At 42.8% G+C, this 20,776-nt stretch overlaps 1 protein-coding gene across 1 annotated transcript in view; it reads right to left on the reverse strand.

Annotated features, from left to right (window-relative positions):
• Window positions 1–20,776, reverse strand: part of LOC137310949 (lysine-specific demethylase 5B-like) — a 220,992-nt gene that overhangs the window by 93,385 nt on the left and 106,831 nt on the right. Inside the window, exons 13-14 of the mRNA XM_067978463.1 lie at window positions 7,773–7,892; window positions 7,238–7,432 (exon numbers count right to left, since the gene is read on the reverse strand). Coding sequence (XP_067834564.1) covers window positions 7,238–7,432; window positions 7,773–7,892 — 315 coding nt within the window. The remainder of the gene's footprint in view (window positions 1–7,237; window positions 7,433–7,772; window positions 7,893–20,776) is intronic.

Consider the following 20,776-nt stretch of genomic DNA (forward strand, 5'->3'; position numbering starts at 1 on the left):
TACAGGGCCTTGGTGAGACCACACCTGGAGTATTGTGTGCAGTTTTGGGCTCCTTACCTAAGAAAGGATATACTAACCATAGAGGGAGTGCAGCAAAGGTTCACCAGACTGATTCCTGGGATGGCAGGACTGTCGTATGAGGAGAGATTGGGTCAACTCGGCCTGTAGTCACTCAAGTTTAGAAGAATGAGAGGGGATCTCATTGAAAGGTATAAAATTCTGACAGGGCTAGACACACAGGATGCAGGGAGCATGTTTCCCCTGGCTGGGGGGTCCAGATCGAGGGGTCACAGTCTCAGGATACAGGGTAGGACTGAGATGAGGAGAAATTTCTTCATTCAGAGGGTGGTGAACCTGTGGCATTCTGTAGCTGGTTATGTGAAAAGTACAAGTATAACTTGCTGTAAAACAACTTCCTTGTTCCTCCATTTGTCACCCTACATTTTATTTCTCTCAGACATGCTGGTTTGCTATTTAACACAGGCTGTGGAGGCCAAGTCACTGAACGTATTTAAGAAGGAGATAGAAAGATTTGTAGACACATAAGGCATCAAGGGGAATGGGGAGAGAGCAGGAATATGGTATTGAGATAGCAGATCAGCCATAATCATATTGAATGGTGGAGCAGGCTCGAAGGGCCAAATGGCCTACTCTTGCTCCTATTTTCTATGTTTCTATATTGGACTTGAAGCCAAGGAGTTTCAGGAACCCTATCTGCCATTACTGAGTTGTGGGGAAATTAGAAGAAAAAGAAATCTGCTCGGTTTCAAAAAAAAATCCTCACTCTTCTCCCTGCAGTATCTAGTAAGTCTGCCAAGTCCACTTATATCCAACATTTTCTTCAGGTTCAATTTTTAAGCTTGTTTCAGTGTTGAAACCCTGAAGCCTCCGTAAAGGCCCTGGTTATGTGAAAAGTACAATAAAAGTATAAATTGTTGTAAAACAACTTCCTTGTTCCTCCATTTGTCACCCTGCATTTTATTTCTCTCAGCACATGTTGGTTTGCTATTTAACCCCACCCCACCCCCTCCCTCCCTCAAGTGAATCTCTTATTTCACTTTACATTTGCTGTGCTTTGCTTTTGATTGCTCTGGAAATGACTTGGATAATGTGTTATAAATTTGAATCTGCTGCAGATAGCATCTCGGGCACAAAGAGTCAGTTGCTCCCGTAAGCCGTCTGTGCGTATTACTTTTGCGGAAGTTGACTCACACTGCACGTACGACACGGTGACCTGGGAGCATAACAATAGCGCCCCTTGTTACATTTTCATATCTTTTGCAAGTGCGCTTCTTCAATCGCTCCGCAGGTGGGTCGAGCAAATACTTGGGAGAGATGAGGCCAGATATGAAATTTAAAGCTACTTTATTTCACAGTAAGGTGAAAGCACAGAAAAGCCATTTCGTCCATACTTACTTCAATCAGTAATCACTACCATGGCTGCAGCGTGTACTACCTAGACGATGCACTGCAGCAAGGGCTTCTTTGCCAGCACCTCCCAAACCCACAACCTCCGCCACCTAGAAGGACAAGGGCAGCGGGTGCATGGGAAGACCATCTCCTCCAGGTCACCCTCCAAATCGGCGCCGCACTTCATCGCTGGGTCAAAATCCTGGAACTCATTGCCTAACACCATTGAGGGTGCACCGTCATCACATGGACTGCAGCAGTTCAAGGCGGCGGCTCACGACCACCTTCTTAAGGAGCAACTAAGGATGGGCAATAAATGCTGACCTTGCCAGCGACGCTCATATCCTCAGAATGAATTTGAAGTACAACTTATCTTTGTATAATAATACAAAATAACGAACATGGCATGCTGGCCAATATCGATGGGTTCTCTTGACTTAAACAAGATGACTTCAACTATTCTCCACCATTTCTAACCTCTTTGCTTCAGTTAAAGCCCTCAGATTTTCCTTCAACAAACCTGACTGCTCCCACAGCCTTTGGTTTCAAAAATCTCTCTCTTTGTAGGTAGCAGAGGACTTAGAATCATAGAATAGAATGGTTACAACACAGAAGGAGGCCATTCGGCCCATCGAGTCCGTGCCGGCCCTTTTGAAGAGCAATCTAGTTAGTCCCATTCCTTCGCTCTTTTTCCCTGTAGCCCTGCAAATGTTTTCCCTTCAAGTATTTGAGAGTATGAGGCAGGCTTGATGGACCAGCTGGTATTTTCCTGCCTGTCATTTTTGTATGTTCATATGTTCAGAAGAGTAGAGAACCAAAAATGGAAAAAAATGGATATCAGAGATGAATAGTTATGTGCGTATCTGTTTGATGCTCTCCTGGGTGGTTGAAATTACAATTATACAAGGGCAGTAGCTTCTAGGTTGCATTTGCAACTGAGAATTTTACACATAGACCATCCCGGATTAAATTCAGGGTGCTCTGGCTATTTTAGGCTGTGACTGCAGTTCATCAATCCCTAACGAAAAGAACTTACATTTCCGACTCCACCCCTGCCTCATCCACACCCATCATAAAAAGGCTACAGTACGGAAGGAGGCCATTCGGCCCATTGAGTCCATGCCAGCTCTATGCAAGAGCAATCCAGCTAGACCCACTCCCCCGCCCTATCCCTGTAGTCCTGCAAAATTTTTACTTTCAAGTACTTATCCAGTTCCCTTTTGAAGGCCATGATTGAATCTGCCTCCACCACCCCCTCGGGCAGTGCATTCCAAATCCTAACCATTCGTTGTGTAAAAACGTTTTTCCTCATGTCACCTTTGGTTCTTTTGCCAATGGGAACAGTTTCTCTCTACCTACTACTCTGGCTAGACCCTTCATGATTTTGAATACCTCTATCAAATCTCCTCGTAACCGACTCTGTTCCAAGGAGAACAACCCCAGCTTCTCCAGTCTATCCATGTAACTGAAGTCCCTCATCCCTGGAATCATTCTAGTAAATCTCATCTGCACCCTCTCTAAGGCTTTCACATCTTTCCTAAAGTGCGGTGCCCAGAACTGGACACAATATCCCAGCTGTGGCCGAACCAGTGTTTCATAAAGGTTCATCATGACTTCTTTACTTTTGTACTCTATGCCTCTATTTATAAAGCCCAGGATCCCGTATGATTTTTTTAACCGTTTTCTCAACCTGCCCTGCCACCTTCAATGATTTGTGTGCGTATACTCTCAGACCTCTCTGTTCCTTTACCCCTTTTAGAGTTGTGCCCTTTAGTTTATACTGCCTCATTTTTCCTACCGAAATGCATCACCTCGAATTTTTCCGCGTTAAATTCATCTGCCACGTATCCGCCCATGCCACCAGCCTATCGCTATCCTCACTGTTCGCTCCACTTCCAAGTTTCGTGTCATCTGCAAATTTTGAAATTGCGCCCTGTACACACAAGTCTAAGTCATTAATATATCTCATGGTTCCTAGTACCGACCCGAGTAACACCACTGTACACCTCCCTCCAGTCCGAAAAACAACCGTTCACCACTACTCTCTTTCCTGTGCAACATAATGGGAGTGAAGTGCTTTTTGATTACCTAGATAAGCTTACAAGCTGCTTTTTTTTTAAGCTTCTGGGGAAAAGAATTATCATTTGGCATATTAACCAGCTTTGATGTGCGTGTTTTTTTTAAAAAATGAGAATGCACTTTACTTAAAAAGCCAAACGTTAAAAACTTTTTTTTCAAATCCTTTGTGGGAATATGGTCAAAAAATCATGAAACATAACATTAATATTTAAAGCTACATTGACTTTAGTAAAACTGTTTAGAAGCAGAGAGCCTGGGATATGTCAGTGAATGAATGAGTTCTTTAGCTCATGGTAGGCAGGTTAAACAAGAGGTCATTAAAATGCTAAAATATTTTCCTCTTTTGCAGAAATAAATCAATTTACTTCGAGAAATGCTGTTTTCTGTAAAGAGCTGGACATCATAAAGTGGTTGCATGCAAAATCTTAGTATATGTACAATGCAATAGATGCTCGACAGTCAAAAGCTTGCACCCTGCTTTGTTTTAATTTAGGCTCTTTGAGGGGAAAAAAAGGTTTCATTTAAAAAGTGGCATGGGGCGAAAATTGGAGGGGAAAAATATAGCCAGGGAACCATATAGTCATATAGTTTTTTTTGCTCTATGGGGATTTTTAATTTAAAAGCACCAAAGTAATTTTAAAATAATTTCTGCTGGTACTGGGAGAAAGTAGTTTTACAATTGATGAAAAAAATTCCCAAATGCCAAGTAGGTTTTGGGATAGCATTGAAAGTACACATCTATGAAGATAATTTGTAAATGAACCAATACAGTTGACTATTTTTTCATGTACATTGTTCAACAGTAAAAAAATTGAATAAATTAACATTTCATGTTATTCATTTATCACAGTCCATTCAAGTAAAAGATACGAAACAGAGCCAGCATATTTTCACAAACTTTTTTTCCTGTGGGCTCTGTCCACAGACCATCCACTATTCAAAAATGTCTAAGTACCCTCTCACAAACATCAATGTAATCACGGGTTCAGACCAATTGGATGTAAATTCTCCCATCTCCCTGAGACTGCACAAACTTCTTTCACATAAAGTCATACATAAAATTGCCACAAATTTGACAATTTCCAGAAGGATAGCTACAAGACTTATATTAATGCAGTATAGGTTGAGGACTAATGTAAATTGTTGCATCAGTTTCAAGGAGCCTTACTTTGCATTTAACTGATTTGGAAGCACTTAATAGGATAGTTGAGGAACAGCTTTACTTTGCATACTTGACCCAGGGGTTTTATGCTGAAATTGGTTATTAGGAACAGTCCTTATATTTTCCAGCATAAAAATGCAACACGTAAAATTTGCGGCAACTTAATATAGTACCTTTAATATAAAAAATCTCCCAAGACACTTAACAAAAGGAATACATAAAATGGATACTAAGACAGGAACAGAGGGGTGATCGAAAGCTTGTTGAAGAGATGTATTTTGAGGAAGTTTATAAAAGAAGGAAAGGGAGGCAGAGATTGAGGGGGGAAATTCCAGAAGGTAGGATCCCAGGCACCCAAAGGCTTAGCCTTAATGGTGCTGCAAATGGAAGGGGGGAAAGCACAGGTGGCTGGAGTTACCAGAATAGAGTATTCAGAAAGGTGAGAGAGATATATAGGAGAGGAAATTGCAGGTACAGAATGGAGTGAAGCCATGGAATGATTCACAGACAATGATTTTAAATTGAATGTGCTGGGCAGAGAGCCAGGGTAGGTTAATTGAGGACATGAGCAAGGGACAGGATTCACATGGCAGAGTTTTGCACAAGTTGGACTTCATGGATAGTGGAGGATGACAGGCCAGTAAGGGGCACATTTAGTTGAGCTTGCAGGTGACAGACACATAAGCAATTCAACATCATGGAGACTGAGATTAGGGCTGGAGCAGACAATGTTGCAGAGGTGGGGGTGAACAGTCTTTTTGATGGAAAATGTTAATAAAAAAGAGTAGTAAGGAGGGGTGGGGCCAATCAGGGACCAAAAAGATCTACTCATGGAGGCAGAGGGCATGGACAAGATACTAAATGAGTATTTTGCACCTGTCTTTACCAAGGAAGAAGATGCTGCCAGAGTCTCAGTAAAGGAAGATGTAGTAGAGATACTGGATGGGATAAAAGTTGATACTAGAAAGGCTATCTGTACTTAAAGTAGATAAGTCACCTGGTCCGGATGGAATGCACCCTCGGTTGCTGAGGGAAGTAAGGGTGGAAATTGCAGAGGTACTGGCCATAATCTTCCAAACATCCATAGATACAGGGGTGATGCCAGAGGACTGGAGAACTGCAAATGTTACACCCTTGTTCAAAAAAAGGTGTGAGGGTAAACCTACAGGCCAGTCAGTTTAAACTCGGTAGTGGGGAAACTTTTAGAAACGTTAATCTGGGTCAGAATTAGAAGTCACTTGGACAAGAGTGGATTGATTAGGGAAAGCCAGCAGAGATGTTAAAGGCAAATCATGTTCAGCTACCTTGACAGAGTTTTTTCATGAGGTAACAGAGAGGGTCAAATGAGAGCAATGCAGTAGATGTGGTGTATATGGACTTTCTAAATGCATTTGATAAAGTGCCACATAATAGTCTTGTCATCAATTGATTGAGAGCCCCTGTAATAAAGAGGGCAGTAGCAGCTTGGATACAAAATTGGCTAAGTAACAGGAAGCAGAGAGGTGAACGGTTGTTTTTCGGATTGGAGGGAAGTGTACAGTGGTGTTCCCCAGGGGTTGATGCTGGGACCACTGCTTTTCTTGATATATATTAATGACTTGGACTTGGGTGTACAGGGCACAATTTCCAAATTTGCAGATGACACAAAACTTGGAAGGTAGTGAACGGGGAGGACGATAGTGATAGACTTCACGAGGATATAGACAGGCTGGTGGAATGGGCGGACACGTGGCAGATGAAATTTAACGTAGAAAAATGCGAAGTGATACATTTCCGTAGGAAGAACGAGGAGAGGCAATATAAACTAGAGGGCACAACTCTAAAAGGGGTACAGGAACAGAGAGATCTGGGGGTATATGTGCACAAATCGTTGAAAGTGGTAGGGCAGGCTGAGAAAGCAGTTAAAAAAGCATACGGGATCCTGGGCTTTATAAATAGAGGCATAGAGTACAAAAGTATGGAAGTCATGATGAACCTTTATAAAACACTGGTTCGGCCACAGCTGGAGTATTGTGTCCAGTTCTGGGCACCGCACTTTAGGAAAGATGTCAAAGCCTTAGAGAGGGTGCAGAAAAGATTTACTAGAATGATTCCAGGGATGAGGGACTTTAGTTACGTGGCTAGATTCGAGAAGTTGGGGTTGTTCGCCTTGGAACAGAGAAGGTTGAAAGGAGATTTGATAGAGGTATTTAAAATCATGAAATATCTGGACAGAATAGATAGAGAGAAATTGTTCCCATTGACAGAAGGGTCAAAAACCAGAGGGCACAGATTTAAGGTGAGTGGCAAAAGAACCAAAGGTGACATGAGGAAAAACTTAATGCAGCGAGTGGTTAGGATATATAATGCACTGCCAGAAGGGGTGGTGGAGGCAGATTCAATCATGGCTTTCAAAAGGGAACAGGATAAGTACTTGAAGGGAAAAAATTTGCAGGGCTACAGGGATAGGGTGGAGGAATGGGACTAGCTGGATTGCTCTTGCATAGAGCTAGCATGGACTCGATGGGCCAAATGGTCTCCTTCCATGCTATGATTCTAGGAGAAGGACCTTCTGTATTTTGAATACTTATTTTCTGCAGCACTCACCATTTTTCGAACTGCTTCCCGCAATTTCTTCTCCTCTTCTATCATAATGATCATATCCTTACAGACAGCTGAAGCCAAAACTACATCTAGATCCTTTGACTTGGATGCCATCTTACAAATCATCTCATCGTGAGAGAAAACACAGTAACGGTTCAGAAGACGATAATGTTCCACACACTGTCGCCCCATTGGCAGCTGCAAGACAAACACACTCAGCAGGACACACTTCACAAACAGCAATTTAAAAAAAACATTCCAGAGCAGTGGGGGCAACAGTGTCAAAGTCTGTGAGCAAAGGCTTTGGGCCACAAGTCAACATGCACTATAAATGTTAGCCTCTCAAACATTTCAGTTCCTGATTTTAATACTAGATCAAGGAGATATATTCTCATGTAACAAATATTTGTAGGCTCATTTAGTTGAGATTATTAATCCAGATTTTAAGCTAGAAGTTACCTGTTTTTCTTTATATATGAAGATTCAGAAAGACTTACTCTGCATTCTCCCCATACATACACTGAATGAGCACACTTACCCAGTCCATCGTGCAGAAATTCACCGCTTCTGCAAAGTTGAAGCCCTGGTTAAAGCCACTGTGATAAGCTCTAGGGAATGTGATGACAAACTCCCCTGCACACTGATTAGTTCTATAAACCTGCATTGAGGAAACAGATATTGTTGGCAAACATCAATTACAGCACACCACAATCAACATGGCAAGGGACAACAGCCAACAGGATTTATGCCTATAATTTTTCAGTTATGGATCCAATCTAGACAAGGGTAATTTCTGAACCCAGTCTTTTTTTTATATAAATTAGAGCAGAAATACATCTGATGAATTAAAGAGAAAATATTTTCTACAGAATTGTTGCATAATTGAAAATATTACATAGGCTCCTTGTGTGACATGAAGTTCCATTACAATTTCAATTCAACTTCACAAATTCACAAGGATCTATACGATGTTTCCAATGCTGTTTCTAGCCAACAGCTACAAACACAGAGTAAGGTAATCAGGGACAACAGATACCACGCTTAACTGTGTATCACTCTTCACAACATTTGGAATTTGTGGCACTACTCCATGGACAGTGCTCTCTTTATTGTGCTTTAATATATAACCCAGTGTTGCACGTCTCACCTGCATACAGTTCCTAGAAAATAAATTACCCAATGGCTCAGAATGCTTTTGGAGCTGAATGTCAGTTTTACAATTTCTGATTTTTCCAGACTCCGTACATCTTTAAAGCAAACTATGGGAGGTGTGCTTTTAACTAAAGGGCATGGATCTTAAACATTATTTTCTCACCCATTGTAGAAATAAAAACACACAGCAGGAAATAGTACAATACCCATTTATTCCATTGCGAGGAAAATACTCTGAACAGACATTGAAACAAATAGTAACGTGTTGCTGTCCAGGGAGTCTCCTTGCGTTTAAGGGCACAGCTATTTAAAAGTAATTTATTTGTTGGTAATATTTCAAACCATGAAAGTGAACTCTGATAATACCCCCACTTTTGGGGTATTAAGAGAAGAGGCAATGTTAAATTTTTCCCTCAGGTCTGGTTGCTCGAAGGCAGCAAACGCAGTCCTGCCTAGCAGGCAAACACCTATCTTCACCTGATATTAAATTCCTTAACTTTTGATTTCAAAAACATCATATTAATGAGATTGGGCACATTTTCAGTCCTTTTCAATTCATTAGATAAACAGCTGGTCAGCAACAACTTCCTACCATGAAAGAAAAGAGCCCTATCTTTGCCCCTTTTTCCTTTTCTGGTGGCAATGTTTTGCACTCTCACCGACCATAATTCAGCTCAACTCGCCTAACTTGCTTTGATTTGCTAACAAAGCACGACCCATATCTGCAAACTACACCGTTTCAGCTCATACCATAGTCCTAGCACATGTACTTTAACTTGTTTTTTTAAAAACTGAAATAGTCCAAAATTGTCAAGCGGATTTGTTTAGCAGTTTTTGTGATCTTTGTTATGGGCAGAACAATGATGTTGTGCAGAGTGTCATTTTGTTGGTTAAGTTTAGTGTAGTGGTCGCAGCTGGAGATGACTGGCCAGCATTGTTTTAGGTTGTGCTGTTATAGTGATATGTGCATGTGCTGGACACCATGATACTTATCTCGTGTTTGGAGCACTAGATGTCAAATCATACCATCGAGTGATAGCCGTATGTCAGTGCTGTCAGCAAGCTTTGGGAAGAATAGACAGACTTACAAAAGCAAGTTAGTTTTATGTGGAAAGTTAAAAAACTGTACAAAAACACAAGGAGAACACAAAATAAACAAGGGCACAAAGAGGGAACTAAAACAGCTTTGAGTTATAGTTAGAGAGAGTTCGAAAAGTTAACAGTAAAAGATAAAAACTCAGTCCAGATAAGTGGCAGGAACACAACTAAAAGATTAGCTAGGATAGGGAGTAATAGCTATTTGTCAAAGAAACTTGAGAGAGACACAAAATGCAGAGGAAGAGAGCACAGTGAGAATGGCAGCAACTGAACAATATCAACTGTAACAGCAGAAGCACCAAATAGGAATAGCAGAAACAGAAAAGTGCCCAGCAAAACTCCCAGAGAGGGATGCAGACACACACACACAGAAGTCCACAAAGAAGCCAAAGTACCAGCAGAGAGCAACCCCAAAAGTGATGGGACTTTGAAATTCAATACAGCTCATTATTAATCTAGTTACTGTCAATACTGCATTATAGCATTATGAATATTCATAGTGATATAAATATTATATTTTAATGACCTGTTTAAGGCTGATTTTTAATTACTAAGTAAAAAAACAATAAATTGTCATATTTGCAGTACTGTAATACACTAAGACAAACCACTGAAATAATAGCTGGGTTGATAAAAGTTGTTGATCTTGCACAAAAGCAAGCTAGTTACATCAGTGCATTAGCTCTTTTCTTTGAGGTTTTGCACAGAAATGGTGCCAGTGGATTGGAAGCTAGCAAATGTAACCCCACTATTCAAGAAAGGAGGGAGAGAGAAAACAGGGAACTACAGGCCAGTTAGCCTGACATCAGCAGTAGGGAAAATGCTAGAATCTATTATTAAGGACGTAATAACAGGACGGAGGATAGTGACAGACTTCACGAGGATATAAACAGGCTGGTGGACTGGGCGGACAAAAGCAAGGAAGTCATGATGAACCTTTATAAAACACTGGTTTGGTCACAGCTGGAGTATTGTGTCCAGTTCTGGGCACTGCACTTTAGGAAAGATGTGAAGGCCTTAGAGAGGGTGCAGAAGAGATTTACTAGAATGATTCCAGGGATGAGGGACTTCTGTTACGTGGATAGACTGGAGAAGCTGGGGTTGTTCTCCTTGGAACAGAGAAGGTTGAGAGGAGATTTGATAGAGGTATTCAAAATCATGAAGGGTCAAGACAGAGTAGATAGAGAAAAACTGTTCGCATTGATGGAAGGGTCAAGAACCAGAGATAATTGGCAAAAGAACCAAAGGTGACATGAGGAAAAACTTTTATACACAGCGAGCGGTTAGGATCTGGAATGCACTGCCAGAGGGTGGAGGCAGATTCAATCATGACCTTCAAAAGGGAGCTGGATAAGTTCTTGAAAGGAAAAAAATTGTAGGGATTCGGAGGTAGGGCGGGGGAGATGGGACCAGCTGGACTGCTCTTGCATAGAGTGGACTCGGTCGGCTGAATGGCCTCCTTCTGTGCTGTAACCTTTCTATGATTCTATATTCTCTGGAGTTTAGACGAATGAGAGGTGATCTCATTGAAACGTATAAAATTCTTAAAGGGCTTGACAGAGTAGATGCTGAGAGGCTGTTTCCCCTGGCTGGCGAGTCTAGAATTAGGGATAGAATCCCAAGATAAGAGGTCGGCTATTTAGGACCAAGATGAGGAAAAATTTCTTCACTCAGAAGATTGTGAATCTTTGCAATTCTCCACCCAGAGGGCTGTGGATGCTCAGTCATTGAGTATATTCAAGGCTGAGATCGATAGATTTTTGGACACTAAGGGAATCAAAGGATAGGGGGATAGGGCGGGAAAGTGGAGTTGAGGTAGAAGATCACCCATAATCATATTGAATGGCAGAGCCGACTCGAGGGGGCCATAAGGCCTACTCCTGCTCTTATTTATGTTCTTATGTAGAAATTAGAATGTTTGATTATTTTAAGTTTTGAAATTCTACATTATCTTTGCTGGTCTGCAGCCATCCTTGAATGCATATGCAAATGAATATCGTACCCGATGGGGGTAACCATCCATGGACACTATTTTTCTGCAGTGGTGCGGTGGCTAGGGGAAGAGGGTTAGGCAGGCATTTAGCCCTGTATGGAAAATTTCTCATATTTCATCTCAACATGCAAAAACTAGAGGGGAGTCCATGATAGACTGAATGAAGAGATGCTCCTGATGTTAGTATACTACACAATTAGTCAGACTGAGGCAGCAATGACACAAAATGAATTCAGTTTCCCAAAGCCATTCTTGTGGTGATCCACATAAGCAGGGGAAAAGATAAAAGAAAATCTGTATGGAAGTGCCAACCTGGGAGGGACTGCAAACATGTAGAAAGAGGTTGATTCGACTGGGGAGCTGGGCGGACGAGTGACAAATGCCATTAAATGAGAACAAAAGTAGTCATGAGACTGGGAAAAGATAATAACCAGAAGTAATGCAAGTTAAATTGCATTATTTTACAGGACACAACACAAGAGGGATTTGGGGGTACTGGCGAATAGATCACATCACAATGTCTGGCAGTAGTAAAGAGTAAATAGGATCTTGGACTATACAACCAGAGAACAGCGCACAAATCGCAACAACCGACATTTATATAATGCCTTTAGTATAGGAAAAAGCCCAAGGCACTTCATCAAAGCATAATCAGACAAAAATTGATGCTAAGCCAAAGGAGACATTGGGAGCAATGACCAAAACCTTCATCAAAGAGGTGGGCTCTAAGGAGGCTCTTAAAGGAAGAAAGGGAAATAGAGAGGTTTCGGGGAGGAATGCCAGAGCGTAGGGCCTAGACGTCTGAAGGCACAGTTGCCAATGGTGAGATGAAGGGAGGAAGGGAGGGATGGGTGCACTTGGTCAGAGTTGGAGGAATGCAGAATTCTCCAAGGGGGGTGGCGCTAGAGAGGATTAGAGATAGGGAGGGGCAAAGCCATGAAGAGATTCAAACACATGGATGAGAATTTTAAATTCGAGGTATGGGGGGCCGACTGAGAGCCAATGTAGGTTAGCCAGCACATGGGTGATGAATGAGTGGGACTTGGTGCGGGTTAGGATATGGGCAGCAGAGTTTTGGATGAGCTGAGATTTAGAGAGTGGAAGATGGGAGGCCAGCCAACAGAGCTTTGAAAGAGACAAGTCTGGAAGTGACAATGGCAAAGATGAGAGTTTCAGCAGCAACAAAGACAGGTGATGTTATGGAGGTGGAAGTAGGCAGTCTTTGTGATTTTCAGTGGTGTTCCACAGGGGTCGGTGCTGGGTCCCCAACTCTTTACAATCTATATTAACGATTTGGAGGAGGGGACCGAGTGCAACATATCAAAATTTGCAGATGATACAAAGATGGGAGGGAAAGTAGAGAGTGAGGAGGACATAAAAAACCTGCAGGGGGATATAGACAGGCTGGGTGAGTAGGCAGAGATTTGGCAGATGCAATATAATATTGGAAAATGTGAGGTTATGCACTTTGGCAGGAAAAATCAGAGAGCAAGTTATTTTCTTAATGGCGAGAGACTGGAAAGTAACTGCAGTACAAAGGGATCTGGGGGTCCTAGTGCAAGAAAATCAAAAAGTTGGTATGCAGGTGCAGCAGGTGATCAAGAAAGCCAACGGAATGTTGGCTTTTATTGCTAGGGGGATAGAATATAAAAACAGGGAGGTATTGCTGCAGTTATATAAGGTATTGGTGAGACCGCACCTGGAATACTGCATACAGTTTTGGTCTCCATACTTAAGAAAAGACATACTTGCTCTCGAGGCAGTACAAAGAAGGTTCACTCGGTTAATCCCGGGGATGAGGGGGCGGACATATGAGGAGAGGTTGAGTAGATTGGGACTCTACTCATTGGAGTTCAGAAGAATGAGAGGCGATCTTATTGAAACATATAAGATTGTGAAGGGGCTTGATCGGGTGGATGCAGTAAGGATGTTCCCAAAGATGGGTGAAACTAGAACTAGGGGGCATAATCTTAGAATAAGGGGCTGCTCTTTCAAAACTGAGATGAGGAGAAACTTCTTCACTCAGAGGGTGGTAGGTCTGTGGAATTTGCTGCCCCAGGAAGCTGTGGAAGCTACATCATTAGATAAATTTAAAACAGAAATAGACAGTTTCCTAGAAGTAAAGGGAATTAGGGGTTATGGGGAGCGGGCAGGAAATTGGACATGAAGCTGAGTTCGGATCGGTCAATGCCCTGTGGGTGGCGGAGAGGGCCCAGGGGCTATGTGGCCGGGTCCTGCTCCTACTTCTTGTGTTCTTTAGATTTGTGGTTGGGATCAGATCAGCCATGATCTTATTGAATGGCGGAGCAGGCTCGAGGGGCCGATTGGCCTACTCCTGCTCCAATTTCTTATGTTCTTATGAAGCTCAGCTTAGGATCTAATAGAATTTAGAGGTTGCAAAGTTTGTTTCAACCCGAGACAATGGCTGGGGAGCAGGTTGGATTCAGTGGAGAGGGTATGGTGTTTGTGGCAGGGGCCGAAGACGATAGCATCAGTCTTCCCAATGTTTAACTGGAGGAAATTGCGACTCATCCAAGACTGGATGTCGGCAAGCAGTTGGACAATACTGGGACACTGAAGGCGTTGATACAGGTGGTGAAATAGAGTTGGGTACTGGCAAGAACCTGACCCCATGTCTTCGGATGATGCCAAAGGATAGCGCCAAAGGATAGCATATAGATGAGGAAGAGGAGGGAGCCAAGAACAGATCTCTGGGGAACTCCGGAGACAATGGTGCTGGCACAGGAGGAGAAGCCATTGCTGGAGATGCTCTGGCTACGAACAGATATGCGAGAAAAGAACCAAGAAGTGTGGTTCCAATCAGCTGAACAACAGAGAAGTGCTGGAGGAAAATGGAGTGGTCAGCAGTGTTAAAGAGTGCAGAGAGGGTGAGAAGAACAATGAGTAGGATAATGCACCATGGTCTCAGTCACAGATGGCATTTGTATCTTTGGTTAGGACTGTTTCAGTGCTATGGCAGTGACGGGAACCTGATTGTAGAGTTTTAAACATGGAGTTGCATTAAAGATGGGCATGAATTTTGGAGGTGACAACAACTTTGAAGATGGGGTGGTAGTTTGCAAGGATAGAGAGGTCAAGGTTGGGCTTTGAAGAGGGAGATGATGACGGTGGTTTTGAAAGGGACGGCGATAGTCCCTGAGGAGAGGAAATCACTTACATCAGCTAGCATGGAAGTCAGTTTAGTGGGAATGTGGTCAAGGGATCAGGAGGTGGGTCTCATGAACAAGGTGAGCTCAGTTTGGGCATAAGGAGATAAAAAGACATCGCTTCAGGGCTAGGGCAGAGGCAACTGAACAGATGTTCTCCATCGTGGTGACAAAGAGGACCATAAGCAACTTACACTTGAAGGTGAGGGTGGAGGGGGCACAGGAGAGGGGTTTAAGTAGACTGTTGGTAGTGAAGAAAAGGAGCCAGAGGTTATCACTGCTCTCCAGAATGATTCTGGAGTAGTGAGCAGTTTTGGCAGAGGGGAGCAAGGCTGATAGTGCTTGATGTGTTCCAGCCAGATCTCTCAAGGATGACCAAACCAGTTGTGTGCCAGATATGCTCACGGTAGCAAAGATGGGGACAAGATCAGGGGGAAATGACCAGGGTGGGAGTAAGGGCTTTACAGTGGACAAGGACAAGAACAAGAAAGATGGAGGTGAAGGAGTGATTGAACAAATTGACAGCTGCAGAAATATTATAGCGATTGGCAGGTCAAAGGCTTGTTGGGAGTTGGGAGAAAGAGTTTATTCCAAGGACTGATGCAGAAAGTAGGGTTGGAAAGGGGTAGGGGGATGTGGGTGGTGAGGGATACAAGGAACTGGTATGACTATGGAGACCAAGGGTGGCCACATGAAATGGCAAGGTTGAGGGGATGACCGTGTATATGGGTAGGAAAGTTTGTATAGGGGGAGCAGTTGAGGTCAGCAGGGCAGTGATATCAAAGAGAGAGAACAAGATGTGTTGAGATGAAGATTGAAATCCCCAAAGATGAGGAGTTGCTCAGTGCCAAGGCTGAGAGGAAAAGAGGCAGGATATCTCAGTGAGAAACTCCGGGTGGGGCTTAAAGGGAGGCTGTAAAGAAAGAGCCTGTATTTACATAACGCCTATCACCACCTCAGGACGTCCCACAGCATTTTACAGTCAATGAATAAGTTTTGAAAAGCAGTCACTGCTGTAATGTGGGGTAATGCGAGAGCCAATTTGCGCACAGCAAGATCCCACAAACAGCAATGAGATAATGACCAGAAAATATATTCTAGTGATTTCAGTTGAGGCTAAATATTGGCTAGGGCACCTGAAGAACTCCCGTGCTCTTCTTCGAAGTAGTGCCACGGGATTGTTTACGTCCATTTTTACATTACCCAAAAGACGGCAGTGTAGCACTCCCTCAGTACTGCAATGACGTGTCAGTCTAGATTGTGTGCTCAATTCTCTGGAGTGGGGGGTTGAACCCACAGCCTTCTGACTCAAAGGCATGAGTGCTACCATCAGCCAAGGCTGACACTACATTCTCGACAATTCTAATGGAGGGTTGAAAGGGGTGGAACGAGGGGAGGTGGTCAGGGAAGGTATCAGTGATTGAGGTGGTGGTGGTGGTGGGGGGGGGGGGGTGGCAAAGAGACCATGCTGTGATCTGAAGAAGGCTACATCCCCACCACAGTGGTTTGGGCAGGGCAGATGGAAGAATGTATAGCCAGGCGGGGAGGCTTCAGCAAGGTGTCACCATCCGTACGGCAAGTTTCTGTCAAACCCAAGATGTCAATACAATCATCCACAATAAGGTTGTGGCTGGTGATGACGTTGACAAATGAATGGACATTCTGGAGGGACATTTGGAGAGGGGTATTGTTTGTTGTTCACTGGCAGAGTCCAAGGAGGCTGTGGTGGGTGGGTTGAGAGGGGCCAGAAGAAGGTTGGCGAGATTAGCCTCCAGTGGGCGTGCTGGGCAGGAAGGTCAGCTAGAGAGGACAATAGGGCAGTTGAGCTTGCTCCTCATAAGGTAGCAATGGGTGCCTCAACATGCCCTTTCGAGAATGCTGAGATTCACAGAGGATAGCTGTGGGTTTATGCAAGGAGGATTTAAAGCTGGAACGGTGGCAGGAGAGAAGGAAGGCAGAGAAGCAGTGATGGGTTGAACTAGGGATTGGAGGGGCAAAGTACCAGTGAGGGGAGAAACGAAAAATGGCAAGACTGGGGCAGGACGGAAAGGAGGGCCCAAGAAGAGGCAAGAGAAGAAAAAAAAGAGAGATAGATGTAATAGGCTCAAGTTTGGAGCACCAACCAAAATATGCACACGAATGGATACAATGGAAATTCAGGTTACATAGGCACGGTAAAGATTAGGAGAGGCGTATCCTCGTTGTAAACAGAAGGCAGGGAGGAGATACATTGAGAGAGTCCAAAGTTAAAGTCTGAGGTTCTGTGGTGGGGTGAAATTGACTTGTAGTCAGCTTGGAGCATCAATGAACTATTGTTCAGGTTTGTAGACAGTTGTGGAGAGACTGAATCCACTTCCTGTTTGAGGGGCAGAGTATCAGTGGGCACGCTGCTAGAAGTGATTACATTTGTGCAGAGCACTAGTCTGATCCCATGTGGATACAGTGTACAATTCTGATCACTTATGAGAAAGGCAATTAAATTAGGATTTGACATTTGAGTTATGAGCAGAGACTGCAAATGTTTTCACTGAAGAGAAGGCTCAGGAGTGGTCTTACAGCAGGATTCAGAATCCTAAGGGATATAGACAAGACAAATGTCAATACATTTAACAATCACAGATCATACACCATCAAACTCAGTACAGGGAGGATAAAAAGACAATTTGGATTCAATTACTTTATACAGAGATTGGTGAATATATGGAATGAACTGGACTGCCCAATGCAGGCTGATTGCATCAGCAAAATTCAAGCGAGTTGGATAAGTGTCTAGAATTACAAGAAGTCTTGTGGGATGTGATGTTCCTTAGAAACTGGAACTGGCCAGATGGACAGCAATGGTCTTTTCTGGCAGTGTATGTCCATGTTCCCAAGTTAAACAGAACTACTAAATTCTAAGGAGATCTCAGATAAAGTTGAATTATAGCATACAAGGTTCCAATTTGGAAGCAATACATTACAGTGAAAAAAAATGTGACTGAGACCCAATGTGTACAACTGAGGCTCATAATTTTCCTAAGTGTCCTGCACTCTATGTATGCTCCTTCTTTGTCCCCATCTTCTTCCTCATTAGAGATGTTTGGGATCTCTCCCGGATCTTTATATTGAATCCAATGGCTTCAATCAATTCACTGAATACAGGTAGCCCAGTGGTCATGGTTGATGCAGAAAGAAAAACTACAAGAGCTGGTCAGAAAAGGCACTGCTTTTACAATCATAAGATAACAATGTAATTTGTTCAATAAATCTTCTCATGGTTACAGATATGACCATCCTTTAACTTGAGCTCCTGGGTGTAAAACACATCTTCAAACTATTTCAGATGATGACTGTTTTAAAATCCAAGATGAAACCCAGCAAAGGGCCTTTTGTTCTCAGTGGGAGAGGGTGCTGAAGGCATGAATGTGCACAGAAATGTAATAGATCAGAGTTCATATTTCTCTGTCTATCGTTAAAGCCTTACCACCTTTAGTGAACTGTGTATATCCAGGCACGTGTGGATGTATGGAAAGCTTTAGTTAAAAAGGAAGTTGGTTGTGGTAGGCGACAGTATAGTTAGGGGGATAGACACTGTTCTCTGCAGCCAGGAGCATGCGTCCCGAAGGCTATGTTGCCTACCCGATGCCAGGATTAAGGACATCTCCTCCAGGCTGGAGAAGAACTTAGAGTGGGAGGGGGAGGATCCAGCTGTCATGGTCCATGTAGGTACCAACGACATAGGTAGGACTAAGAAAAAGGTTCTGCTGAGAGAATTTGAGCAGCTAGGGACTAAATTAAAAAGCAGAACCACAAGGATAATAATCTCTATTACCTGAGCCATGAGAAAATTGGCATAGGGTCAACAAGATCAGAGAGATGAATGCGCGGCTCAAAGATTGGTGTGGGAGAAGTGGGTTTCGATTCGTGGGGCACTGGCATCAGTACTGGGGAGAGAGAGAGATGTTCCGTTGGGACGGGCTACACCTGAACCAGAGTTCTAGCGAATCGAATAAGTAGGGAAGTAGACAGGGCTTTAAATTAAATGGGGGGTGGGGAAAGAGGGTCCCAGTCGAGAGAAATCTAGAATGCTAAACAGAAAAGACAAAGAAGTAGTGCAGGAAAGTGATTGGGGTAAGGATAACCAGATTGTGTCAGGAAGGGACAAAGCCTACTAACAAATAGGATCCGGATAAGAAAACATGGTAATAAGACAAATAGGGCCATAATACAAAAAAAAGTTAAGATGTTTAAAAATGTTAAAAAGACAAATCTAAAGGCACTGTATCTGAATGCACGAAGCATTCGTAATAAGGTAGACAAATTAACGGTGCAAATAGATGTAAATGGATACGATATAATTGCGATTACGGAGACATGGCTGCAGGGTGACCATGGCTGGGAACTGAATATCCAAGGGTATTCGATATTTAGGAAGGACAGGCAAAAAAGGAAAAGGAGGTGGGGTGGCGTTATTAGTAAAGGATGAAATCAGAGCAATAGTGAGAAAGGATATTGGCTCAGAAAATCAAGATGTACAATCAATCTGGGTAGACTTAAGAAGCACCAAGGGGCAGAAAACATTGGTGGGAATTGTCTAAAGGCCTCCAAAAAGTAGTGGTAATGTAGGGAATGGCATCAAACAGGAAATTAGAAATACATGTAACAAGGGTAGTACAGTAATCATGGGTGACTTTAATCTACATATAGACTGGCCAAACCAAATTAGCAATAATACTGTGGAGGATGAATTCCTGGAGTGTGTACAAGATGGTTTCTTAGACCAGTACGTTGAGGAGCCAACCAGGGAACAGGCTATCCTAGATTGGGTATTGTGCAATGAGAAGGGTTAATTAATAATCTTGTTGTGCAGGGTCCTTTAGGGAAGACTGACCATAACATGATAGAAAATGAAACATCCTCCCTGCATCCAGTCTGTCTAGCCCTGTCAGAATTTTATATGTTTCAATGAGATCCCCTCTCATTCTTCTAAACTCTAGTGAATACAGGCCGAGTCGACCCAATCTCTCCTCATACGACAGTCCTGCCAACCCAGGAATCAGTCTGGTGAACCTTTGCTGCACTCCCTCCATGGCAAATATATCCTTTCTTAGGTAAGGAGACCAGGGAACAGGCTATCCTAGATTGGGTATTGTGCAATGAGAAGGGGTTAATTAATAATCTTGTTCTGCAGGGTCCTTTAGGGAAGTGTGACCATAATATGATAGAATTCTTCATTAAGATGGAAAGTGAAGTAGTCCAATCCGAAACTAGGGTCCTAAATCTAAACAAAGGAAACTATGAAGGTATGAGGAGTGAGTTGGCTATGATAGATTGGGAAGCTTCATTAAAAGGCATGACGATGGATAGGCAATGGCTAACATTTCAGGAACGAATGCATGAATTGCAACAGTTATACATTCCTTTCTGGCGTAAAAACACAAAAGGAAAAGCGGCCCAACCATGGCTAACAAAAGAAATTAAGGATAGTATTAGATCCAAAGAGGAGTCATATAAAATTTCCAGAAAAAGTAGCAAGCCTGAGGATTGGGAGCAGTTTAGAATTCAGCAAAAAAGGACCAAGAGATTGATTAAGAGGGGGAAAATAGAATATGAGAGTAAACTTGCAAGGAACATAAAAGTGGACTGTAAAAGCTTCCACAAGGATATAAAAAGAAAAAGATTAGTGAAGACAAATGTAGGTCCTTTACAGTCAGAAATGAGAGAATTTATAATGGGGAACAAGGAAATGGCAGAGCAATTAAACAAATACTTTGGTCTGTCTTCATGGAAGAGGACACAAATAACTTCTTAGGAATGCGAGGGAACCAAGGGTCTAGTGAGAAGGAGGAATTAAAGGAAATTAGTATCAGTAAAAAAAGTGATGGAGAAATTAATGGGACTGAAAGCCAATAAATCCCCAGGGCCTGGTAGTCTGCATCCCAGAGTACTAAAAGAGGTAGCCATGGAAATAGTGGATGCATTAGTTGTCATCTTCCAAAATTCTATACATTATGGAACAGTTCCTGCAGATTGGAGGGTGGCAAATGTAACCCCACTATTTAAAAGAGAGAGAGAGAAAACAGGGAACTATAGACCAGTTAGCCGAACATCAGTAGTGGGGAAAATGCCAGAGTCTATTATAAAGGATGTGAT

This window comes from Heptranchias perlo, unplaced genomic scaffold (assembly GCF_035084215.1).
Source record: "Heptranchias perlo isolate sHepPer1 unplaced genomic scaffold, sHepPer1.hap1 HAP1_SCAFFOLD_295, whole genome shotgun sequence".
Classification (NCBI taxonomy): Eukaryota; Metazoa; Chordata; class Chondrichthyes; order Hexanchiformes; family Hexanchidae; genus Heptranchias; species Heptranchias perlo.